At 38.5% G+C, this 27,307-nt stretch overlaps 1 protein-coding gene across 7 annotated transcripts in view; it reads right to left on the bottom strand.

The window, feature by feature from the left end:
• Positions 1–3,919: 3,919 nt before the first annotated feature.
• SIGIRR (single Ig and TIR domain containing) overlaps positions 3,920–27,307 on the bottom strand; it is a 43,356-nt gene continuing 19,968 nt past the window's right edge. For all 7 annotated transcript variants that reach the window (XM_026706694.2, XM_087919510.1, XM_087919482.1 and 4 more), the window contains 6 exons: positions 25,955–26,098; positions 25,325–25,468; positions 23,777–23,879; positions 22,953–23,103; positions 14,506–14,680; positions 3,920–6,074 (listed from right to left, as the gene is read on the bottom strand). In XM_026706694.2, the coding sequence (XP_026562479.2) occupies positions 5,881–6,074; positions 14,506–14,680; positions 22,953–23,103; positions 23,777–23,879; positions 25,325–25,468; positions 25,955–26,098 (911 nt within the window). In that variant the 3' untranslated portion in view covers positions 3,920–5,880. The remainder of the gene's footprint in view (positions 6,075–14,505; positions 14,681–22,952; positions 23,104–23,776; positions 23,880–25,324; positions 25,469–25,954; positions 26,099–27,307) is intronic.

The following is a 27,307-nucleotide window of genomic DNA, read 5'->3' on the forward strand; positions in this document are numbered from 1 at the left end:
GAAAATTAAACCAGGGTCATAGAGAAAGCAGGTCTGTATACTGGGCGCTATTCATCTCAAAGAAATGTGATCAGTTTTGGTAACTGATCTCTTGCTGTTATGTAATTGCTTCTTTAAGGTGGCACATTCACTAAATGCCTAAGCTTCGCCTGTGAAATACCCAACAGGCAAGCATGCCAGAAGAAACCTCCCCCCACAAAGTCAGTTTAATGAATGAGCTTCTACAAGCAGACACATGTCCAATGAGCAGGGGGAAAAGTCTATGAGTAAAATAATTGTGAAGTCTTTCTCCTGGCAGGCAATGGTGTTGAACAAATAAACTACCTACAGAAAAATCAATGACATTTAAATTATGAGGTGGTCAAAGGAGAGTAGAATGTTTACTATGCGATGCTTTAGTAATTGAATACTAGGAGGAGGCATTCATATCACCCTGGGAAAACATCTACTTTCTGTCTAGGACAGAGGTGCTTATGGTTGTATCTTTCTGGTACCATTGTGCTCAATTTCAGGCAGGATGCTTGAGACCAATGTTTGAAAATTAGACTGTTAATTTCTCACCTGCTATCTTCTTCTAGAGATAAGATGTAATAATCCAACCTGATCGTTGTAATGATTAGAGCTTAACATGTTGAGCAGCTAGATAAAACTACTGCTAATTGGTTAACCTACTTCTTTCCCTGAGACCATCTTTTTTAAGAGTCAATCTTTTGCTTTTCCTAGCAGGCCTGCCAATTCTCCATCAGAGCAATGTGGGTGTCATGCCCCTGGTGGAGACTGACTCTGAGGGAGAAGAGGAACAGCCGAGAGAGGGAGTGGAAGTGTGGCTCCGGAGGTTGTGGAGGAGGCTGGGGAAGGGCAGAGACCAGCTGAGCAGTCAGACGAGGACCCAGGCCCATCCCCTCTCCATCCTAGGGCACGCAGGGAGGAAAGGATAAGGGAGAAATGTGGTCTACTCAGGAGGAGAGGGCCTTGATCCTCTTCATGGGCTGCAGGTGTGATGACTGAATAAGAGTATGGACCTGCGTACTGGCGAACGCTGGAAACAAAGTGTGCAAATATCTCTAGTTTATAGTTCCTGAGTTTGGCCTCCTTCCCAGTCTATGTTATCTCTGGACATCCTCCAGCCCTTATCTGGCCTGGTTTGTGTTGCTTTTTTCCTTCTTCATGTAACTGTGGGAGGCTTTTTTTGTCTTCTGTCAAAGATATTCAGAGCTTGGAAGCAAACTGAAGGAATAAAAGGGGCTTCACCTGTTTTCTGTGACTGTTTTGTATCCCACCCTGGGTCATCACAGTGGGATATGTTGCCTTGGCCATGAAATTGGTTGCTCAAATCTAAACCTAGGAGAAAAGTGGACCATTGTGCAATGCTCAAGACATAGTTTCAACCTTTTATGTACCAGATACAGCTACACAACACATTACCTTGGCTGTGTTCATCCAACCAAATCCCAACAGCCTAATGGGATGGCCAAGTTTGTAGAACATGTTATGATAATGTAGTTTAATTGGTTTTGGTTTGGTCATCTGTTTTATGGTTTAAGATAAACATGGCTAGTTTGGACTGCAGCTGAGATCTGAACAAATAAGATGTCCTTGAATCAAACCCTATAAACTGCAAATGACAGTACCATTTCTTAATCTTTGTTGGAGGAAGGCCTTACCTCTTTCTCTGTGCTCTAGGAAATCCTGAACCATCATAGGAGAAGCCTGAGCCATTGTAGGAGCAGCATGTGAAAAGTTAAATCCAAGGGAATGAAAGATAATAGCTCTGGATGGGTTTAACAACTCTCTGGAGCAGGGTTTTCCAATCTTGGCAACTTTAAAGACACATAGATTTCAACTCCTGGAATTCCCTAGGCAGCAAGTGAATTCTGGGAGTTGACATCTATGCATCTTAAAATTGCCAAGATTGGGAAATCCTGCTCTAAAGAAAAGACACTGAGTTGATTAACTCTGAAAGCTATCTGCTGTAGAGGAGAGCCAGGGCTCTTGTAGCTTTAACAAAAGGATAGAGATAAGCCTTTTAATTGCACCTTTTTCTTCTTGCCCGTAGGACAAATTGAACCTGTTTAAAATTCTGTCTCTTTACAGTATGTAACCACAACTGATGCAAATAATAGGAAGTCTGCTTGCCTTCAAAATTCTTCCCTTCCCAGAGGCCTTTGCCCTCCTACCAACTAGATAATTAGAGCAAAGTCTGCTCCCCAGCTTGGGCGTTTGCTGGCTATCCATCTCCAGCAGACTCATTTGTTAGCAAGTAACATTAAAAAATGTAACTGGTGTTACTTCCTTTTTATGTGATTGGTATTGTTATTAACTTAATAAGTACAATTCTCCTGTTCCACAGCTCTCTAGCAGAATTTCCAGCACTGCCACCCAGTTATAATTCCTAGAATTTTTTAAGGTAAAACATTGCTGTTAATAAAACTGGTAAGTACATAGTCCAGGTTTGTCCACGTAGGACAGGCTAGGAAAGGAAAACGTCATTCTTGACAATGTCAAGGTCTATTTCATCTCATTCAGGTTTGGATAAACTAGGAAAACACCTTAACTCTGCAGTAGAAGGGATGAGCTCATGTTTTCCCAAGATGCTTTGCAAAGCAAATATTTTCACAAGCATTTACAGTTTTGCATTTTTGCCTAATTACATCTGGTGCTACAGTTCACTATCTTGAAGCAAAGCCAGACTGAGTCCAGCCTGTACCGCATTAGGTCAAATTATACAATCTTATCACCCAAAGTTAGTCTTATCACTCAAAGGCCTTTTGAGAAAACATTCTTCCTGCATATAAATATTGAAGCAGTTAAAGAAAAATGCAGTAGGCAGGAATTACAGTAGAAACCAGCACTGCCTAAAGGAAATGTATTTTATTTTTTTTTGAAACAGCAAGTTGAACAAAACACCCTCAGTACCGATTGAAAGCAAAGGCAAGCTCCTTCCTTTAGGAATGTGATGGCCTCCTGTCTTTTGCCACTCAACCCCACCTTGGGTTATTTCTGCTCTAGGGCAAGACTCAGACTTTAACTGATGAATCACGAGGGCTTCGCATGAGCAGCCATTCAGGCACAGCTACAGTCATAAACTGTCACCTGTGTTTACTGGAGCAGAAAGAACTGCAACCTTGCAGCCGTGAGGGCAGCATCTTTAGAAGAAGAAGAAAATATGCAGGTGATGCAACAACATCACTTGGTGGAGCTTTTATGGGAGCGTTTCAAGGGAGAGCAAAACCTGTCTGTTAAACCAAAAAGCAATTAAGAATGGTGGGAGTATTGAAGTCAACGTACCATGATGACACAAAATAAGAGAGCGCACGCAAACAAAAGGAATAGGAAGGAACCTTATTGTTCATCCATAGATCGTCCTTCTTAATTTCAGATCAAATGTCTTGCCAACGTAACATGGGCCAATTGTTTCTAATTCTTGCCCTTAACACTAGCAACAACACTGAACTCAAAATCTAGACCAAGGGTCTTCAAACTTGGCAATTTTAAGACTTTGTGGACCAACTCCCAGAATTCCTGACCTAACATGGCTGGAGGAGGAATTCTGGGAGTTGAAGTCCACAAGTCTTAAAGCTGTCAAGTTTGAAGACCCCTGATCTAGACCTTTGTAAAACACATATGCAACTGCATTGACAACAATTAAGTCTTTATAAGAATGCACTACCAGACTGTGACCTATTTGCAACCGGGTCGTGTGAATGGTGGGCTGGTGTGTGCACCAGTGCAGCCTGTCTCTTGGAAGGTCTTGGAAGTTACCTCTGTTCTTGCTCGAAAAAGCTGCCATTTTTCCCAGTTCAGCTTTGCTGTCTTGATATTCATGAAAAAGATGGCTTCAGTTTTGATTCTGAGACTGACGCCTGGTAAGCCATTGATCATATCTGCCTATACTTAAAGGAAATGGGCTGCAGATGACTAAAATCACAATGCTTTATTTGCATTCCAATCTTTAAAATAAAAATAACTGCCTTTTGACTCAAAGGTGCTTTTTTTCTTCAAAAAGCAACTGGACTGTTTTTTCCTAGAGGAAGAATAAGAAAATATTTCATTTCCCATCCAAGAAGCAAAATGTTTTCTTCTTCTTCCTCAAAGAAAAAAACAGTCTAGCTGCCTTTTGAAGGAAAAAAGGACATTTGAGACAACTATGACCTGGATGACTGAGAATCTCCACAGAGAGCTGCCTTTTGAATCGCACAAACCAGTACTTAAGCACAGTCTAAGATTGGCTTCTTGAATAGTTCCTATGGTTCTTGGTCCCTTGATACATAGAAATTTGTCTGAAAAAAATAAAATGCATTAGACAATCTTTTGGACAATCTTTTTCTAACAAAAAAAAGAGGAAGGTGAATTTTTGTCATTACAATGATCTAAAAACAAAGAAGCACCTTTCCTAATACCATTGCAAGATTAACTTTGCTGCTCTCTAAAGTAACTTTTTGAGTTTAATTTGGATGAAACTTGAGGGGCAATTTTAATATGCCTCTAACTGCTTTCTTAGAAGAGTTAGTCCTAATTTCTGGACTTGAGAAACTTGAGCAGCTATTCATAATCTTAAAAGGAATCTATCCCAATGTGCTTGAATCCCTGATACTCCATAAGACATTAGTTTTACACATTTTGATATCATACTTACCCATCTTCTGACTTCTTCCTCTTCCCTTTCCTCTTCTTCCTCTTCTTCTTCCTCCTCTTTTTTTTGGTCTCTTTCTCAGCCGCATTTCTGCATCCCTTCTCCATTTCCCATGGAAGTGCCCTTTCACCTACCAATAGGCGTTTAAGGTGTTTTTTCCCCTTTTCTCTTTCAAACCACTTGTTATTATTGAAATTAATTTGGATACTCTTATTATACATATTTTCCCCTGGGGAAAAAAAGGAAGTCTACCAATGCAATCGAGCAAGAGATTTTTGGATTCATGTGTATTGAAATATTTCAGGCTGCCTTAGAAGATTTCAACAACCACGAGGTTTTTTTTCAATCAAACTGCATCTTCCCCTCTCTTTCCTCTTCATCCCAATTTAAATCCTACATCACTTTACTCACTGCATGCACCTGATATGACCTGTAGTTTCTGAAAGATTACAGAATGCCTTCATACAATGTGTTTATCTGAAAGGCTGGTAAAGACACCACCTGAGTTTTGGCTACCAAAGGCTAAGAATGCTTGAGAAGTTGAATAAAATCAATCTAGCGCCCTCTAGATGTATTTCAACCGCAACTTGAAAATTTTCTTATAGAAACTAGCCATTCTTTTCTTTTTTCTAGCAAAGAGGAGTCTCGGATCTCTTTAGTGTTGATATTTCCCTTTATAATTTCAATTACACTGATAACGTCCAGCTATCAATGTTCACTTCTCACATATCAATGCCCGCCTGGAGATGTTCTCAGTAACCGAAAAGTTTGCCCAGCTTGTTGCTTAGATAAGTCCCACCATTGTAATCTGATGCAGGATAATCATCTCACATTGTATGGCACTATTGTGAATAAGATAACCAGACATTCTCCAAAACCTTGCACCTTGCCAATGGCGATTGCTTATAGAATCATGTAGGAGGTTCAGAGGCCATTTTGTACAATTGCCCTGTTTAATGCAGTGCCCAACAAAAGGATGCCAAGCCGCTGAGCTGTTGCAGTTTTGTTCCTATCGCCTGAAGTCTTGGCTACTCATAGTTTTGTGTCATCTGAACATTTCTTTCACTGCTATCCTTTATCTAAGTTAGGGAGAGACATGTAGAGAAGTGTTAAGAGCGGGTCAGAATTCTGTAGTACTTCACGGACAGTTCTGGATGAAAGAGATTAATCAAGCATATTGTCCTTGCCAAGGAATACCATGCTTATAAAAAAAAAAGATCATTTCTCCAGGAATATCTTAGCAAGCCTTATATATCATCTTCTGTCACTAGGCAGTAAAAGTCTGTCCTTGCATCATAGTTGCGAGATCCCAGATCAGAAATGTCTATCTCGTTCTTCTGGTTTTCCTCAAGCTGTACCTCTTCCATTGTTCCGAGGCATGGACCGTCAGGATCAATCTTAACAGGGGGTGGTAGACCTTTGATAATTGGTCTCCGGATTACTGTGGGACAGAAAAGAAGGGATCATGGGATAATATTTCCAAATGTTCACTCAAGACTAGTTACTTTAAAGTAACAGAGCACATTATAATTCCCACAAAATATTCAGAGTGAAGCTATATCTAACACTGAACCCATTCAATACCATTTTAAGTAGCTTACTTTCCAGCAAATTATACATTGTTCTGGATCTAATATGTCTGCAAAATGCTATTAAGTCAGCGTAATAATTAAATTACATGAAATACAAAAAATCTATGACTGGGGGGAAATTCTACTGGAGGAAATGAATTAAAATTATTTGTGATCAATACTTCGATCAAAGCTTGAACTCTGTAAGAGAACTCCAATTACAAACCTCTGAGATTTCAAATGGTCTGATCTTCTGTTGGTAGTTTTACACATACTCCGCGTGTTTTACCTCAAAATATGCCTTCACTTGGCATAGACAGTAGTAAAGAGGCTGATTTTTCAACCCATAGGAAACTGGAGAGACTTTTAAAGTTAAAATGAATTTGTTAATTAAATTTGGAAATAACAAATTAGTTACTCTTCACTAACTTATGGTTACAACTTTCAACTAACCTCCAGTTATGCATTTATGGTATGTTAATGTGCTAACATTAGCAAGTGATACTGCTCTGCATATATTATCATGACTGGATGAGCAAGGATAGAAATACAAGGGTTTCCCCCCCAAAATTTGGCATCCCAGATTTGGGGACACCAACCTGTATCAAGGAAAGGAGCGAAAGGAGGTGGCAATGTTATTCTGTGACAATTTATATGATTTGAAGCTGGTCTTCATTGTCAGCATGTAGGTGCCTGTCTGTTAGGTTGTGTTATAGGGAAAGGATGGGAATGCTGCTGATGTATTGTCTGCCGGTTGCCCAGCGAGTTCCCTTCCTGAATTTTGGCTGAATATGGAATCTCCCCCTCTCTTGCCTTAGTTAATGGGTGACTTTAATTTCCATGGCTTTGGGGAGGATCTGGAAAGGCTCAGATTTTATGCCTTCCATGGCAATCATAGGACTTTCCCAGTAATCTTGGGATTCACAGTTGTGCACACAAATCGAACTTCATTTGTATCAAAGACATTGACAACTGAACTGGAGATGGAGGATGCAATCTTGAGTCTATTGCAAAGATCAGATCACTTTCTGATTCAAGTATGTCACCAGTGACCTCTGTAGGCTCAATTAGGATGAGCCACCCTTATGTCTTGGGATCCAGAAGGTTTTTGACATAATTAAGAGTTTTCCCATTAATCTTGTAGGCAGTCCTATTAAGGGTCTGATTGAAGATTGTGAACATAAGGGGCACTTGACAAGATTTCCCTCCAGCAATCAGATCCCAAGTTGCTAAGTCTGGGAAGACTGAAGCAACAGGAATCATGCCTTGAGAAAGTCAGGAAGTGAGCTTGACTTAGCACAATAAGAACTAAACCTGTCCTGTTCAGGTAAGAGTGCTGAAGCACTCTTACTTCATCTTTATAGTATAGTATCAGTAGGTTGTCCAGTGGAGTAAGGTTACTTAGGGAGCGAGCAACAGGAACATCAGCTGCCTGGCCAGTATGGCTTCATTTCAAAAGGCTGTAAAAATGGAATTTTTTATAGGTATTCCACAATGCGTGAAAACTGAAATTGCCTCATACTGGTTAGCACAATACAATGGATAGAAAGGTAGTTGTTGTGAGTTTTGTTTTTTATTGTATGTTATGTTTTTTTGTTCATACAGATATGAACTGCTAGCCTTTAGAATAATGTATAAATAACAAATAAATAATAGAGCAATAATAAGAACATAGGAAAATCCATTCAGATTCAGTCCACAAAACCTACCTAGTCCAGCCTTCTGTTCTGCAATAGCAGGCAAAATCCATCCAAGGGCAGAGACTGTATGAAGAAATTCTTCAGCTAATTTATAGATAACCCTACACAAATGGTGGATTTGGAAACTACCAAAAGCAACAGAATCGGAGAGAAGAAACAAGTAGCAAAGTTCAACTCAATAAAAATATATCTTGTGCAAAGTCCTATATACTACTACATAGTGCTTTAGAACACTCCCAGAGCAGTTTACAAATGTCAGCATATTGCCCCCAACAATTTACTGAACACAGAAGGATGGAAGGCTGAGTCAACCTTGAGCCAATCGGGATCAAACTCCTGGCAGCGGGCAGAGTTAGTCTGCAATGCTGCATTCTAACTACTGTGCTACCAGGGCTCTTAAATATATATAAACTAAATATTTATTCTTAGCCTTGATTACACATTTATTCATCTACATTTTATGCAAAAAACATCACATCAGATGGTGCTCTGAATCAAAATTAGGGACAATTTGAATGGCTCTTAGCCTTCATGCTCCAATCACAGCAAGGTACTACATTGCTTTCTCTCCTTTCCCAAAGCCATTTTGATTACTCTTGTCTACATTGCCCATCTTCATATATATTTGCAGATTTTGTACGAATGTACTGTGCAGGAGAAAACTAGAAGTTTATGGCTGGGTAAAAGTGCAGATGTAATTCAGCCCGTTCTTCTACTTCCTTCCCTTTCCTTAATTCCTAAATATTGTCAACAACAAGAGCAGCACACGGATGTTTCCAGTCTGTCCTCAGAAATGCAAAGTTTTTTTTTCTTGAGATCTAATTTGTATTTAATTATGTCAGCTAGATATATACATTGTGATACTAATGCCATTCCATAATTACTTCATTTTGTACACAAATATGACTCATCATGTTTGGCAATAGAATGAGTCATACAACTCTTTCCACTGCAGAATTCTTCTTCAACATGAATTGCTCAGTAATATTAGGAGCCTTGATGGCTAGTATTCAGCAGGTAACATGCCAAAAGCAAGACATTCTGTGGACACTTGCCCTGTAGTACAGACAGGTTCATTATCTTTTCTTATAAATGATTTGTTGATTGTATTATTATCAGATCACACTGCCAAGCAACCTTTGGATACAAAAGATAGACAAATTATCTTGATTATATTTTGCGTGCATTTTACAAAGGTTGACTGAAATCAGGACTTATTTATTTCATTCTGTATTTGTATTTGAATTTCCTTTTTTAATTCTGATATTTTGGTTGGGGAAAAGACAAGAGAAACCAAATTATAATTCCTAAGAGATAATTTTCATGCAAGTTAGAAAGAAGATTTGAACATCCAAAGATGCTATTGTACAAGACAAATGAGAGCTTCCAATAAACTGCAGACCAATACCGTGACATGAACAATCCTTATTCATGATAGTGAACATAGCCCTTTTGCAAAATAAGGCAACCACTGCTGCCACAATTACAAGGGAAGGCCAGCCAAGCTCATGAACTGCTTTTATTTTTTCCAACAATTAAAATTGGAGAGTATAACTTGAACTTGGTTTTGTGCTGCCAGATGCTGGTAAATCTTTTATGAACGCTAAACTTATTTTGTTCCTGTTGCTAAAATTAAAATGTATTGCCCTGCAAGCACAGCCTGTATCAGCAAATCCCCAATGCCAGGACTGGTTCATTAAATCTTCTGGATTTAATGAATGCCCACAGAGGTATTTTCCTACCATTGATCTAATGTGTGCCCCTAGGCCTAAATGCCTAAAAATGGAATAATATGAAGTAGGTACAATATCTCCAGGTTTCAGGCTCTTTAGAATAGAAGCAAAGCTATTCAATGGCTACTTTGCCAGAATGGCAGGGATGTGTTCCAACAAGCAACAGTGAAGAACAGATTAAAAGGGCAGTATTGCAGCTTGTTGGAAACCCAGAGAAACTTCTATGTTACTTTGAATGAGTTTAAATGTCTAGAGCTGGATAGATCACATCTAGGGTACTCAAGGAGTCAAGTGATAGTCTGGCCAAAGCATTATAAATTATATTTGAAAAATCCTTAAGAGGGATCAAATGTCAGATGACTGACAGAGAATAACTATTGTTCTTCTTTTCAAAAAGTGGGGAGGAGGATCCAGCAACAACAGATACCTCAATCTGACATCAATATTTGGACAAACTTTATAGAACCGTGATGGTGAGCCTATGGCCAGCATGTGAGAGGTCGCCCAGAAGAGCCCCACTGCGCATGCGTGCGCCACCGCCCAACAGCTGATTGTTGGGTATCTGGTGCACATGCGTGGGGGCAGGGGGCATGGGAGATGTGCACTCATGCACAGATATGCAGCACGCAGGAGGGGTCACGTACACATGTGCAGGGGGCATGGGGGCCTCAACACGCTTTGTTTTCTGGGTACTGGCATGTGAGCGTGCACACAATTTTCAGCATGGGAGCCGAAAAAGGTTAGCCACCACTGCTACAGAAGGTCATAAGAGCAGCCCCTAAGTACTCTGAAAGCACTGAAATAATTACCAGTTATCACTGGCACGTTTTTGCCAGAAACAAAAGAGTTAATTTTATTATATTTTCTTTTAAATTGGATAGCCTGTTGAGTAGAATGTGGGAAAGTTGTAGAGGAATACATCTAGATTTCAACAAAATGTCCAACAAAAAGCCATGTAATGTTCTGAGTAGTAAGTTAGTGAAGTAAAAACTGAATGGCATAAGAATAAGTGGAGACATAGCTGTCACAGAAATTGCAATTAAAGACTGCTCATCAAGCTGGAGAGTCCTTAAGGATAAGAGTCCTTACCGACCGGAGCGAGGGATCAAGATGGGTACCATAAAATTCAGCCTAAGATAATTTATAACACACTATTTCTGTTAATGACTTGGATCAAGAAGTGGCAGGGATGTTTATCAAATTTGCATATGGGAGGAAATTGGCTAAGACAGCAAGATGGCTGTTATAACATTGCAAAGTATCTGGATGTGTTAAAGGAGTGGGCTGAATGTAACCGAAGGAGAGATGCATATGTGAAGTTCTTGTTTGAGAGAATGGAAATCAAGGACCCCAATGTGTGATGGGATACCTCATTTAAGAATAGTACCTTTGAAAAAGGAAAACACAAAACAATTTTAAACTGCATATGAATCAATCACATGATGTGGCTGGGAAAATAGTAAATGCAATTTAAGTTGTAACAACAGAAGCCGAGTTTCCAAATCAGGGGACCTATATAAAAAGAGGCTTCTAGACCGCTCTTCGTTTTTGTTCCAATCATGGGAAGTGATTGTTCTATATTTTATTCTACTTTGGTCAGATCCCACCTCAAGTAAACTACTCTTGTGGACACCTTCTGACTTTAAGAAGGGGTCAAACAAATTGGACACAGAATAGAGAAGGGCAGTTAGGTTGACCAAGAAAATTTAAATTCAATGGAAAGAAGTCCATATTTATCTTTCAGAGAACTGCGGTGAAGAGGATATGAGGACAGCCTTCAAATACCTAAAGAATCTCAAAAGAAGAAAATATTTGTAGCTTGAGGTAAACTGTGGGGTCCTTGGTGCTCTCTGAGCTTGACTGTTTTCTTGCAGACGTTTCATTATGAAAGCAGGTAATGTCATCAGTTCTACAAGGGAGTGGGGTTTGCTCTCATTTTATATACAAGTGCCTTGTCCTGTCGATGTTGGTGGGATCTTAGTGGTTCCTTAAGTTGTTGTTTATTATTTGTTTCTCTGAGCTGCTGGTTCCTCGTTTGGGGTATCGTTTAACTTCTGGATTGTTGGTCTAATGTTAATCTTAGTATTAACCTCTGGCTCCTCTGGGTGTTGATTGCTGGTGAGAAGTTTTGGTCTTTTTATTTCCTGCTAATTGGTGTTCATGGATGAGCTCTGTTAATCTTCGGCCTGTTTGTCCTAGATAGTAGCCGTGTCAGCTTTGGAAGTCTCAGAGTTTTTGATTGGTGTTGGGGTTTTCTGGAACCCAGACAGGCTGTTATAGTCCTTACACTGTATGTTGAAGATGACTCCTGTTTTTATGAGTCACGGTGGCACAGTGGTTAGAGTACAGTACTGCAGGCTACTTCTGCTGACTGCAATTTGGCAGTTCAAACTTCACCAGGCTCAAGGTTGACTCAGCCTTCCATCCTTCTGAGGTGGGTAAAATGAGGACCCAAATTGTTGGGGGCAATAGGCTGATTCTGTAAACTGCTTAAAGAAGGGTGTAAAGCACTGTAAACTGGTATATAAATCTAAGTGCTATTGCAAAGTGCTTATTCTGTGGCTCCTTGGTCTTTTGGTTTTACTTAGGATATTTTGGAAGTCTTTAATAGGCTTGTGTGCTATGGTGGTGTCATGTGGTTGTAATAGTTTGTTGGTGATTTCTGAGATATTTTTGATACATACAGTAAAGTATGTCATGCAGAAACATATATATCAGTAAGAGTAGCTCAATACTGCAGCCAATTATCCAGAGAGGTAAGAGATTCAACTTCATTGCATATGTTTGATTGAGGCTAGACAGAAATATATTAAGCATGTTTTAATTTGGATTCCTGCACTGAGATGGTCTTGATGGTCTAAAATATAAATATCCCCTTCCAATTCTGATTCATTCTTTTTATTGCTTTCTTTTTTCAGTTTTGATATATTGGCATATATATGACACAGGAAGTTAGAATATTACTTAATGAAAAGATTATATGCCACCCTCCCATATTGCTACATTAAAATAAATTTATCACAATAATTAAAATGCAATCTCCATCTATCTACAGTATATACCAATACACAATTTATGGTTACTGTGAATTGTTTTATGGAAACTCCTGTCTTGCTTGCTGATCAGTATTTAATATGAATCTATAAACACGTATGGATTAATTAGCATGCAGTAAACTGTGCCACACAGTATGCTGAGGAGGTTCAATGGCTGTAATATTTTTTTGACTTTTACACAGACTGAGGCCAGAGGTGCTTGCGCAAAGCAGGGCTGGTTAAACTGATGCCATTCTACCATCATTAGGTCATTTGGAAGTCACAGAAATAGCAAAGAATGGCACTGAGGGCAATAATCAATCAAAAATATTAAAATATTAGGCAAACATGTCCTAATATAAACATCATGAAAGTTAAGCTACTTTAATTAGGGTGATTTAAACTTAACTGTGCAAACCTGGACTGGAAGAAGAGAATTTCTGAGTTAGAAGTAATTCTCAGGGGATACATACTTTTTCATTTGTCTCCACTGTAACTTCAGAATGACCAGGTTTTATCTTTTGTGAATGAATGAAAAAGATCTATTTCTTAGGAGCAAAATGGAAACAAATGTACATAGCACAGTCAGGAGTCATTTTCAGCTTTTTGCAACCCGCTGCAAAAAGCCCCATTGGCTCTCTTGGACATGCGTGATCTTGAACACGCATGGTCTTTTTCAGAGCACGAGTTCTTAGCCCAAAGTAACTGCAGTCAAGAACATTCAACTGCTTTCTAGCAATGTGCAAAAACAGGCACTTGTACCAGACAAGCCAAGGAAGCTTCTTTAGCCAAGATGTTACCTTCATCTAGAGAAGCCAAAAGGTGGACCTACTCATTTAGGAGAATAAACCTGGCTGCCTTCACTCAAGTCTCCAATTCCTAAAGCTATCTCACTCTTTCTGCCATTACCAGTCAAGAAATTACTTCTCTGCTTAGTATAAACAGTTGACTAAGTGAGTGAGGTTCTGTCTTTTCCATAGACAGTGTTGCTTATGTGGCAATCTGCTCAAAATGATGAATTTAGCCAGACTGCTGAACTCATTTAGGTGTCTGTGAAAACCTTATGTCTTGACCCATTAATGCTCTTGTTTATGGTTGCCTTTTGATACTTTGGCAATTCCATTTTTTCTTTCTTTCAAGCATTAGCTCCAATTGTCAAGACTTTTCATGGAATAATTAAAGACGAAAGAAAAGTAAATCCCCAGCAGAATCGATATGATTAACATCAATTATGTCACAATGATATTTGTGCTAGAGAACTGTGCCCCAGTAAGGCTTGGTTCCAGGGGTGGGATTCTACCAGTTCGCACCTATTCACTAGAACCGGTTAACATTCTAAGCAGTTTGGAGAACCGGTTGTTAGAAGAAATTACTGGCCTAATCCTGTAAGGAAGGCAGGAAGGAAACATTCTGGTGTTGCTGACAGAAACTGCCTCTCCGTTAACCCTTATTACATTCTTGGCAGGACTAGACTTCCTGTCTCTGGAACGTCTCTGGAGTTTTTTCCCACTTCTTTGCTGGTACTTTGCTTGTGTGGAGTGACCATTCAAAGTTACAATGGCACTGAAAAAAGTGACTTATGACCATTTTTCACACTCACAACTGTTGCAGCATCTCCACAGTCATGAGAGGCCAAGCGAGGAGATGCGTGCCTCGATGTGAGTGATATTGAGTTGGCCATGCCCAACCAATAACATGACTACCAAGCCACGCCCACCACCTAAGCTGTGCCCACAGAACCAGTTGTTTAAAAGTTTGAATCCCACCCCTGCTTGCTTCAGAGCCATTCTGTTAAGAAACAGCGACAGAGATAATATGATATTGTGTTATTACCAATGTCTCCTTCAGGGTGAGAGTCCCCCTGGAATTCTGGATAGTTGCTATGAAGAATCAGCATCGGATCCTTGTCTTCCTGGAGATAGGTTTGAGGATCCCCCCTGAGGCCTTGATAAGATACTTTCCGTGGCAAGGAGAGGCACAGCTCCTTCCAGAAATCCGATGCAATTGCCTAGAACCAGGAAATAGAAGGGGGGGGGGGACCCAGATTTGTCATATGCTCACCATCATAAGTAGTCTTTTCAGCAATATATCACAAAACTCTGACTTGAGAGTGTAGAAACTGTGCCTGGCTTCCAAAGGACTGAACAAGGGAGATAAAAAGCCTGTTACTGGGAATAGTTCTCTGAGCAATATCTACATTCAGCTTTGTTTCATCTCCGAGATGAAACATCCTGCAAAACCAGAGAAGAGCAGTGTTAGCAGCCAAACCTACTTTTTCTTTAAACTACGATTTTAATGCAATTGTATATTCTATGTGTGTGTGTATGTGCTTCAAGCCAGTTTTTCCTTCATCGTTGTAAAGAAAAAGCAGAAGAATATGTGGCTATATCAAGGAAGACCCCAAAAACTGTAGGGAGATCAAGCAGACAGCAGCTCTGCAAAAATTCCTTTCCCTGTTATTCCTGGACACTCTGACTTTCTTGCGCTGAATGAGATTATTTACAAAAATCCATCGTTCCATTTTCTGCCAGCTATGTTCCTGCCAAATAATTCCAGTTCCACAAACATAACAACTTTTTGTGCAACGAGTGACTTCGTGCGATTATATAAGAGTGCAATAGTATCTGGGTAACACTGATTGCAATTGTAGAGGAAGTGAAATTGAAGCACTGTGACGTGTATAATGTAAGTATCACTTACTCAGTTGACTGGCAAAACTACCATAAGAAGTTCTTGCCAACTTTACTATATTTTCAGACACAAGGAGGCATCAGACATCTTCCTGGATATGGCCCTTCCTTCATCTTTTTCATTATTTACTTCAGTATCACTGATCTACTGCTGCAACCTTCCTTGAAAAGGAGTGGGGTGATTTGAGACACAGAGAAAAATAGACCACGTTGCTTCTAACTGCCATTGGCTGAGGCAAAATGAAACTACCTAAATAATGAGCAGCCACGCTGTACAAACTTACAGGACAAATGTACACCTTCACAGGAGACATGGCAATACCACAGCATCTCAGGTTACGGAAAGCTTTTCCTGTATGAATACCCCATTTATGCCTAGAGCTCTCACTCTAAACAAGGCAGAGGTGGTGCCAGAATCTCCCTCTCTCCTGCTCTTTCCATCTCTTGTCCCTGTGCAGTATATGAGTTTACATTACGTCCAGCCAGGTGCCTTCATCTCTTGCTCATCAATAATGTCTGCTTCTCTTTGGGAAAGGAAAGACGATCCCATCTATTCAAGATATTTGGGGGGAAGTGTCTTTTTTCATTCGTGCATGGTACTTTTAGGATGAAAAGTCCCATTACTGATCCAGGAAATGCTCTTAGACTGCCTATTAAAGGTTAAGAACAGAACAGCCTTTTCTGGGCATGACAAAGCCTCAATCTTTCAAAAATCTGGCGATAAACAATAACAAAATACAACATTTGTTCACTGAATATTAGCAGCACTTCTATATCTCAAAGATGTCACTGTACTACGTGACAGTTTTATAATATGGTTAGCAGCAAGGATTTCAACTGTCTAATCATTTATGCTGAGGGCATTCTTAAGGAAGCACATAAGCAATGATATTAACAGGCTGCGTAGCTTTGTGCATACACATATCCCAGCAAACCTAAATCTTGCTGTGCTGCCTCATCATGGGGAGTGTTCTTGAGAAGGATGACTGAAAATGTTGGGAGTATATGCCAAGAGTATATACTGTATTCCTAGCAATGTCATCCAAAACATGAAGGTCATCCCAGCTGCTCAACTAAAGCAAGCAGGAACCTATATCAGGCAGCAGCAATATAGAAAGATGCTGGAGGCAGAAGATTTAGTGACAATGGCAAAGGCATCAATTCATACAGCACAGGCGATACAGGTAGTCCTCAAGTTACAATGGCAACTGGAACTGAAATTTCCATTGCTAAGTGGTGTAGTCATAAAGCACGATATTAAGGGAACACAATGCTCAGCAATGACAATCCAGAAATCCCAGTTGCTGCCCTAACCCCAGAAGCATGGGGATTGTTAAACAAAAGGAGACAGGAGTCCCAGGCAAGGAGTAAGGGGGTGCGTGATAATGGGTGCCATGAGCCTGCAGTAGGGATGCAAGCAGGCCAGCAAGGGCAGTTGGTGGGGCAGTGGGGGCTGCAGACTGGTGCCCAATGAGTGTGAGCAGGTGGAAGGGTGCTGTAGACAGAAGTATGCTATGGAATGTAAGTAGGGGTGTGTTCCTAAGATCCTTAGGATCTCATACTCCACAGTTGTGCTTTTGGGGAGAAAAAGTAGCCATATGATCATGGGATATTGTAACCACTATAGTGGTTGACAAGCACCCAAATTGTGATCACATGGCTGCAGGGATGCTGCAACAGTCAAAACTTTAAGGACTGTCATAAGTGCCACTCATTTGGCACCCTCACAATATTCAAGGGTCACTGAAAGAGTGGTTGTAATCTTATAACAATCATCCAATATAATAAACCACTCATATTTTTTTTCAAGAAAGCCACGTGGGTAGAAAATATAAAATGATTGACAATATAGTGCTGGCTGATGGGCCTCTCAGGACAAGTGACACTCAATATACCACTTAAAGAAACATTGGAGGTTTTTTTAATGTAGTAATGATGTTGCATGGTTAGATTAAGCCTCAAATGTAATTGCTGATGTTGACGCACAGGGGGAAAACAATCCAACGCTGCAAAAGCAAATGAGAACATGGAATGTAAGAAACACAAACATGGTAAAGCTCAAAGGCAGTGAAAGATGAAAAAAATACCCTACAAAATGACATATATCAACAAATTGAGATTGTTAATTGGAATTGGACACTTTCAGTTAGAAAATCACACTGCTTATTAGATTTTCAAAAATGAAGGAATGGCATTGCTTTTATAATTAGGAAGGCCATAGCACAAACATTGCCTGGCTACAAGGCAATCAATGGCCAGATAATACCAATTTGGCTTCATGGACACTCCTTTACTATAACAACCATCCAAGTTGATGTTCCAACCACTGATACAAAAAAAGAGGAGGTTGATGAGTTTTAGATCAAGTTTAATTTAAAATTGTCAGAAAATGCAAGAAAACTTGTGATTAAAGACTGGAATGCCAAATTTGGAAACATTAAAAAAATGTAATTGAAGTGTAGAGCTTAGGAAACCAAAATGAAGTAGGAGTCCAACATATAAATGTCAGTGATGCCAATGATTTCTTCATACCTAACACTGCCTTCAAATAACGCAAATGATGCTACAGAAATGGATATCACCAGCAGATGTGCATAAAATCAAACTGACTATATTATTACTAAAATAACACGGAAGAGCTAAATTATAGCATCAAAGATATGGCCATATGGCTGTGGAACAGATCAACAAACTGGTCATGTGCAAGTACCAAGTTAAGCTAAAGAAGAAGAAAGCCAGCCAGTTTTCACAGTATGTTCTTGAACATATACCAACCATTTTCAAGGAGAAGATCAGAAATTACTTTGAAATCCTGAACCTCGTTGATAGAGAACCAAAAGAACTATGGAAAACTCAAACAGGTTGCTAAGGATGAATGTGAAAAGAGACTGCCAAAGATGAAACAGAAGAAAGCAAACTGGATGCCAGAACAAACCAGGAAAATGTCAAGAAGAGAAGCCAAAGCCAAGAAAGACAAAAAATCTCAGAAAGGAACATAATAGTTTCAGAGAGATTTTAGAAGAGACAAGAAACAGCATTACAATAATAAATAGAACCACCAGTCCTAGACAATGGAGATATTGAAGTGGTAGCTACTGCTTTTCAGAATTAACCATCAACAATAAGGGAACAATCTTTCAAGAAATACACTGCAGCAAAGCATTTTGTAGAGCAGCCATGAAGGCCTTTGAAAAGATATTCAAATGCTGTGAGACGCCTGTACTTAACAAAGAACAGAATTGTGCAAACTATGGCATGCTCTGGGACCCTCTATGGAAACAAAAGTTGGGTTTGAAAGAGGAGGATAGGAAGAATATTGATGGTTTGAACTTTTGTTGGAGAAGACCCTCAAGGATATTGTAGACAACCAAGAAAACAAATACATGGGTCACAGGAAAAAAAAAAATCAAGCCGCAGTTCTCACTTGAGGCACAAATGAGCAGGCTCAAATTATCCTACTTTGGACAGATTATGTGAAGACCCAGCTCTTTGGGGAAGGCTTTAATGCTGGGAAGGGGGGAAGGAAAAAGAAGAGGAAAAGATGAATGGGCAGAGTTATAGAAGTGATGTGTGCCCTGTTGGAAGACCTGAAAAAAACTGATTAGGGAGAGATCATGATGGAGAAAATCTGTCTATATACTTGCTAAGAGTTGACAATAACCTGATAGCACCTAATAAGTCAAGAAGCTTATATAGGAACAGGACAAGAGTACTTTATTGAATTGACTGCTTTTAAAAAAACAGGCTGCCTTTTCTTGGTGATTATAACAGGAAAAGAGCAATATCCTTTTGATTAAGGGCAAATTTGTTAAGTTAAAATGAAAGGAGAGCAATGCATAATTACGACCGAAAGTAAAATATAACTAGGCATTAAACATAAGAAAAATATGCTTCTCATTTACTGATATTTCTAAATTGAATAGGAGCAGAGCATTAATCTTTCATTCCGACTCTCCTTGAATGAACAAGAGAAGTAGGCTGTCACTCTGATCTTAATCAGGGTGGGGCTCCGGATTTGGCTATGTTTTTCCCCTTACACCAAGAGAAAGCAATTATACTGAGAGTATGCAATTTGAGTATATCACTCTCAATAAAATTAACAGATAGTAATTGATGTTGGTATTTGCAAGTTTCTTTTAGAATGTATTTCAGTTGGTTAAAAAATAGTCTGTCTGATTCAAAGTCCACAAAAGCTGCATCAATTTATTTATGTTAACATGAATTAAATGATCAAATACAAAATTGCTCTCTAATTTTGAACCGTTGACTCATTTTCCGGCAGTTTCATCAAGCAGCAGGACCCATTCCTCATAAGTGAGCAATATTTCACTTATATTTTTTAAAAAAATATATTACACTGATTAGTGTATAATTTAATAGTCCCCTTTTTTTTAGAAAACTGGGATCAGCATTCTTAGAACTTATCTTGATAGAATGTAGTAACCCTTTATATTTATTGAATGAAATGATTTAGCCATGACAGAAAAGCCTCCATCAAATACCACTTTAAAATCTCTCTTGAGATAATTTCTTCTTGTGCTGCCTTATTTTTGAGGAGATATGTTAAATGAGAGCTTTATTTCGGTATTATGAGGGGGGGGATCCAAATCAGGAGCCCCAGCTATTAAGATCAGAGTGACAGCCTTGCTTCTCTCGTTCGTATAAGGAGAATCAAAACAAAAGATTAACACACTGGTCCTGTGCGATTTAGAAATAACAGTAAATGGGAAATTTATTTACATTTGTATAGCTTTCATGTACTGATTGCAAACTGCAGAGCCCTCCCATGTTGGATTTAGATGGAAATTTTTCAGGTAGCAGCACTGTTTTTGAAATAGGATTTCTTGTTATTAGTATTGCACAGGAGGCAGATATTTCTACAGTCTTCATTTTAATTTCCTGATCACTTTTATTTACTTATTTAGGATTCTTTATAGTGTAAATTAAATCATGCTGGTCTTCTAATGGGTAATAAACCGCAAAAGAGGAGGTTTAAAACTAAAATAGAGTTTTAGTTACTCTACAGTTTAGCAGGATCTGAATATGTTAAGCCTTAACAATGGCGAAAGTGTTATTGCTCTCTTGCATATCGAAGTATAATCTCCACATATTGGCAAACTGAAAGGTCCTCCTAAACTCCATTTGTGTGTGTGTGTGTGTGTAAAATTTTAAAGATGAATTTAGCACAAAATATCTGTGTAAATGTAGTCCAACCATTAGGAAATGATTCCTTGCTACTGATGTTGATAGCTAATACGTGCATACTGAATAGAAGCAACAAGGATTATGTGACTGAAAATGTCATTTTCCCTAGGAGCATCACTTATTTTGGTATATATATTTTAAAAAAAAACAGTGGGCACCAACAAACAAATATAGTACAGATCAGATTTCCTGCTAGGTCATGTGACTCAAAACTAAAAACAAATTCACTTCAGAGTAAGAATTGAGATCCTCACAATTCTGAAAATTACATGAAGACCATTTTGTGATGATCTCCAGATTTTGGCCAGTCCTCTACATCCACATGGCTGACATGCTTCTATTTTTCAATCAGCGATAAGGATTTTGGAAAACGTGGACAGAAAATAGAAAGAATCACTCTCCATAACTGTGAGAGAAGTCTGGAAGAGCAAGCAAGGCAAAGAAGACAAGAACTTCAAAGAACTTTTCGAAAATGCCTTGTTCTGATATCACACAAGGAAAAACAAAAATCAAACAATGTCCCCTCCAGATTTTAAATGCACCTCTGTTCAATGTAATAAAGAAGAAAGGCAACCGGTCTGAAAACTGCATAGTAAGAATGAAAGAAGATTCTTAGAAATGTAACATTTAATAAAAACACAGGTAGTCCTTGACTTATAACCATTCCATTTGTGCCCATTGGAAGTTACAACAGTACTGAAAAAAGAGATGTATAACCATTTTTCATGTTTACGATCATTGCAACTTCCCCACAGTTGCAGTGATCGTAAGATGCTTGGCAACTGTTGCAGTGTCCCAAGAACATGTGATTCCCTTTTTGTGACCTTCTGACAAAGTCAGTGGGAAAGCCAAATTCATTTAACCACTGTATTACTAATATAACAACTGCAGTGATTCCTTGACAGCTGGGGCAGGAAAGGTTGTAAAATGGGGCAAATATACTTAATTGTCTTGCTTAGCAACAGACTTTTTGGGTTCAACTGTGGTTATAAATTGAGAACTACCTGTATATAAATACGTGTTGTCAGACTTCTATCAAATCATGGAATAAAGCATTCCTGTTCAACCCGCACTTTGTAGAGAAATCCAAATTAAAGCATTCCTGACAGGTAGCAGTCTAGCTTTCAACAAATCCACTGCAGGAGAACAAAACTTTCCACGGATCCTTTTCTTGAGAATCTGGTTCTCTTTCTATGTCTGACACTGTATATATGCTCTACCACGACCACCCCGTTGGAATTATTTGCATTTGATCTTTTAATGTATTCATTTTAGAATCCTTCCTAAGCTCTTTTTTCCAATTAATTTCCGTTTGGCAAGAAAATAATTTCCTGATCCTCTCGAACAGCATCATACAATTTAGTTCAAGCACAAATCAGGAAACACTACACAGAAAATTTAAATTAGACACTTTTTACTAAGCCAGGAGATATTTCATTCGTAGGGAAGGGTGTGGGGGTGGAAATCACATCTTCTGGGTTTTTTTTCCTATGGAATAAGGATTGTTTCAAATATTCAACTTATTTACTAAGCTTTTGTAAAATTAGTTTCATAACTCAAGAGAAGTTTCCATCCCTCCTTCAATAACCCAATGAAAAAGACCGTGTTATTATCCATTTACTACTGATATGAAAACAGAAATAAGACCAAATAATAAACAAGTACATTGATACAATGGTTTTCGACATTCCTGCTTTGAGAATATTTGTGTTTTTTCATCTTCTCTGATCCATATCTTTTATTTGCCTTTGAACTATCTGTGCATTAAACATCTTGGGTGAAAAACAGTATGTATTATTAATTTTTATTTTTCCTGGTTTTGGTGCCTCGTTATGGATTTTTGCTTGTTCCTTTTAAAGACATTATAACATTTTTTCTTACAATTTCCTGCAGCAGCACTTAAGACTAATACATTATGGAGAGAGACAGAGAAAGAGAGAGAGAGAAACAGACAGAGACAGAGATAGAGATTGAGAGAGATGTGACTTGTAAAACCCAATAATCTATTTTCTAACAAGGATTACCACCTACCAAAGTTGAAAACTGCAATTTTCAGCATCCATCACTAACTATGCTGGCTACCGAGTCTATTATCTTGGGAAGTTATAGATTCACCACTTCTGAAATAGTCAATTATGAAAAGTTGCACAATTAGCAAATGTTTCTCATTTATTTTACTAATATATGAAATCAAAATCTAGACCTCAAAGTATAGCCACAGCTTCTCAATATCTAATGCTATTAGGTAAATAATTAAAGGATTGACTATGGTCCTTCTCAGAAGAGAAGCTCCCTCTACATTTAGAATAATATCTCAAATATTGTCTTGCTATTCAAAAGAAGAACCCAAAGGATAAGGTTGCAGCTTTTTTGTTCTCAGTTTACCATGGAACCAGCATGCCACATCAACAAGGTCACGTTGCTCTTGTGCTGCTTTAGCAAAGTAATGGCTGGATGTGCTATGTCCCGATATTGGCTCTCAAAGACAATGAAGATTGGCTTCCGGGAGAGTTCCAGCAGTCTCCAAAGACCTTCCCTAAAAAAAAAAAAAAAGAATAGGCAATGGCTTTACAGAATTACCAATAAAACTTAAGTTTTTATCATTATTGATAGTTCTGCACTCTGCAGTAAAACACTTGCATTTCTTTCATTCATCTAATATATATCATATCCAAGCTTCATTAAGCTTAGAAGCATATCGGTTGCTCAAATATCAAAAGCTCACATGCAAAGCACAAATTTTAGTCTCCTATGTATCATTTTCAAAGCTTAGGAGAGATTTTACTTGCTGTGACTAAGATGACCTAGGTCCTAGGAGCCTGGTTTTTTTTTTTTTTTTAAAAAAGTGATTGCAAATATTACATTCTCCATGTCTTCTACTATAGCTTGGAAGATTGAGAATGAGCCACATACGCATACTCAGTTGAATAGAATATTTACTGTATTAGTTTTTCAAGTCAGAAACCTTGATATTCAAACCAAGCAGTGACCTGCAAAAACTCATGAAACAGAAATTGGAAAACAGAATAAATAATTTGAAAACTTGGTTTGGAAGATTTATACAAGGAGCAGTTTATTAGTTTATGCATCACCGCAAAATGCAGCTTACAAGGTAGTACAGCATTAAAAAAAAGACATGAGAGAAGGAGCAAGTACACACACGCACACACACACGCACACACACAAATGTTAAAGAAATGAGTGTTTACTTGAAATTATTGTTGCACCATTCCTGTTCTAAATATGCACAAGAAAGAACCACAATAAGGCGTCGACATCGGCTGACATTCATAATCAGATCTGCAGATGGTTCTGGAAAAGAAGATTATTTATTTGGATTTTTTTAAAATCATTCATCTTTACCTTATTCAGGAGCCTTTTATCATCATCATCCAAATCTAAATTAAGTCCCATAATTTGGGACTTTGAAATGTTGGGATGGAAGATCTCTATCAGATCTCTATTAGAGAATCAGGGGAAATACTGTATAAATTGTTGATCCTGTTTAGTTTTTTAATTGCTCCTGATTCTTTTAACCAAAGTATTCGTCAGGAGCATCTCTGTCATATAAGGTATCCGGGCCATATTTTTAGACTGGTTTCTTTTCTACTTCAGGGCTATTCTTGAGAAAAATAGCTCTGGGTGACTATATCTCTGGTGACAATTAAGCTGTAAAGTTCCACAGGAATTTATTCTGTCCCCAGTGATGTCTAACATTTAGATGAAAACATCAGCAGGGACTTCATCAGTACATTGATAACAGCAGGCTCTACGTCTCTATATTTTCTGAATCAAGAGAATTCATGCCGCTTTTTGACCGATGTCTGAATGTGGCAAATTTCCCCCCCCCCCACCCCCAAGAATAGGCAAATAAAGTGAAGCTGAATCCTGACAATAGTGGCCCTGCAGAGAGGGCTTCTTGTTCCAGATGGGGGACATTTTTTCATAAGGAGATGATGAGTTTCAGAATGTTCCTGAAGCATCATGATCAGTGGAGATGCAGTTCTTCCTTTGGAAGAAAAATCTTTTTTTTTCTCTATTCCCTGGAGCCAGCTGTTAATACTCTAGCAATATCCATTACACCAAGAGTCTTCAAACTTGGCAAGTTTAAGACTTGTGGACTTCACTCCCAGAACTCCTGAGCTAATATGACTGGAGGAGGAATCCTGGGAGTTGAAGTCTTAAAGCTGTCAATTTCGAAGACCCCTGCATTACACACTATCCTGGTTGTTAAAATCTAATGGTGCTCTGCTGTTATTGCTTTCTTGCCAGGAGTTTGCTGTAAGATGGCCAATTTGATCTAGTGGTTAAGATGGATTATTCAAATATAAAACATATTCCCTTCAGTATGTCAGCATTGAAAAAAAGCTACTCTGTTATGAACCTGAGGACAAACAGCAAATTAATTAGACATTTCTCTTGATTCACTCAAATCATTCCACTGGACAGGACCAAAGTAAAAAAACCTAGGCCTTTGTGAGGTAACTCCAAGAACCTGCTGCTGAAATTTAACAACAAAATGTTCAAATTGGTACAAATTATTTCACCCACGTTCCATTTGAAGGAAAGATTAGGAATGGTTTGCTTCTGGAAGTTTTCCTGTTCCTACCTTCCTGTTCCAACTGAGAAATAAAAATAAAAAAAAATCCCTTTTGGTGGTATCTTTGGATGTTCTCCTGCAGTCCTCTGCCAATTCAGGAAGCTAGGCTGTAGAGCCAACCTACCAAACACTGGCCTTTCTTGTACTAGGTTCTTACCTGAGTTGGGCAGAATGTCCTTCTCATCTAAAAAGAGCTTGTAACCATAGCGATTCTCTAGCTGTGGCTTCACTATGAAATTCACAAATTTTCTATCATCCACTGAATCAGCATAAGATACATAGGCATCGTAAATTTTTCCATCTGTAGAAGAAAGCATAGAGAAATACAGTATGTTATATCAACAGATTTTTTTTAAAAAAAATCAATCTCATCTAATTCCCATGATACTGATAGCTTTTTTGTTGTGAAATTTCAAAATGGGATGGAGAGGTGTTAACTTTGACCTTTGAGTTTGGAATAATCTTGGAGGCAATGTCCCATAAATAGATGGAATGTTAGACAAACTTAAACTGAAGAACAGGACATAAATTCAATAAATTGAATTTTGCTGGCTTCCCTCATCTATTCCACAGATCCCTGGGTGTCAAGAGACAGCAGACTGGCCCCTGTTGTGGCACCTGATTATTCCCATTTAAAAGAAAGATATAAAAATATTGGCTTGGCTAGAATTTTAAGATCCCATATAGTTGTTTGTTTTTTTTAAAAAAAAAAACCTCCTCTCTTATTTCAATGACTTCTCCAAATGTTAAATATTCTGAATCAAGAGGAAAAGGGACACATATATACCATTGATTTCTACTTCTCCATAATGATTCTGGTACCAGAGCAGAGCATTCAGCCGGCACTTCACATACATTATAGCTACAAATAGCAGGAGTGCTGCAGCAAAAAACGTAGCTAGCACTGCGCCCAAGTGCCCAACAGTGTCTTCTGAAAAAGAAGCAAACAACATTAATTACAATTTGTGGCAAAACAGTACACTGTAGGGTAGAGTTAAAAGTGAAAGCTGATTCTATTGGGGAAAAAATTGACGCATTGCTGTCTAAACAAGAGGAACAGCAACATAACGACAGAGGTGAGCAGAATTTGAAAAATGGAAAGTTAAAATTCTCTGTGGTGAGTATTCCTATTCACAATAAATGAAGGTCTTGGGATGAAGGATGAATGTGAAGTCAATTTCTGACATACATCAGAGTTGAGCTTATTTTGTACATTTGTACACCGAAACTGGCTTTTAAGTCTTTTTGGCATCTGAAAGCTGCAACAGAGTGCTCTAAAAAAAGTCTGCAGAATACTCCTTTAAAATAACATAGTAGCATGTCCAGAGTCACTGAGGAATCGTTCATGCTTAAAATACCAAAATAAGTTTGCCCTCCCCCAAACTTAAAATGTGTAGCATGGATGCTACTCAACGTTTACATTTTTGTTAAGAAGGGGGAAAAAAAGTATTTTTGGGCCAAGCTTAACTCTGGCCAGGATAAATGGATATGTTCCTTGAAGAAGCCAAGCCAAGTTGAAGCTCAACTCCTAAAGACTTCGTAGACACAGCCAAGCAGGGACATTTTTAAGAATATGGAAATGAAAGAGTACAGGTTTTCAGGCTAATATATTCCATATCTCACAATGCATTGCCCTGAAATTATTTTACAGGATGGAAGTGGTTTGCCACTACATTACCTTCTTCCAGAATGTTTTTCAACTTCCCAGCATAGTCTTCAACCATGAAAATTTTGTTGTTACCTGGTGCCATCATGTGGCAATTTTTCTCCTTAGATTCACAGAGGATAGCTTGTTACAATACTGCTCTTATACAATGAGCTCCTAAGTTAATGATGCTTCTCATTTTCAGAAGCCCAATGTTTTGCTCACCCTCTTTTAATTTAAGCACAAATATCTTTTATTTCCTCCAGGATTTATCTTTATAAAAGATAAAATATCTTTTATTTCCTCCTATTTGTTCTACTTTGTGCTCACCAAAATCATCCAGCAGATGGAAGGCCAACTCAACTTCCTACCCCCCATGTTTTAAACTGCATTAATAATGAAAAAGATTATATGAATATTTATTTTGCTTATGACCATACAGCAAATACAGCAAATAAATACTTGAATTCATTAGTTTGTCATTTGATCAACAGA

The sequence above is a fragment of the Pseudonaja textilis genome, chromosome 1 (genome assembly GCF_049901715.1).
Source record: "Pseudonaja textilis isolate UNSWEBS1 chromosome 1, rPseTex1.2, whole genome shotgun sequence".
Lineage (NCBI taxonomy): Eukaryota > Metazoa > Chordata > Lepidosauria > Squamata > Elapidae > Pseudonaja > Pseudonaja textilis.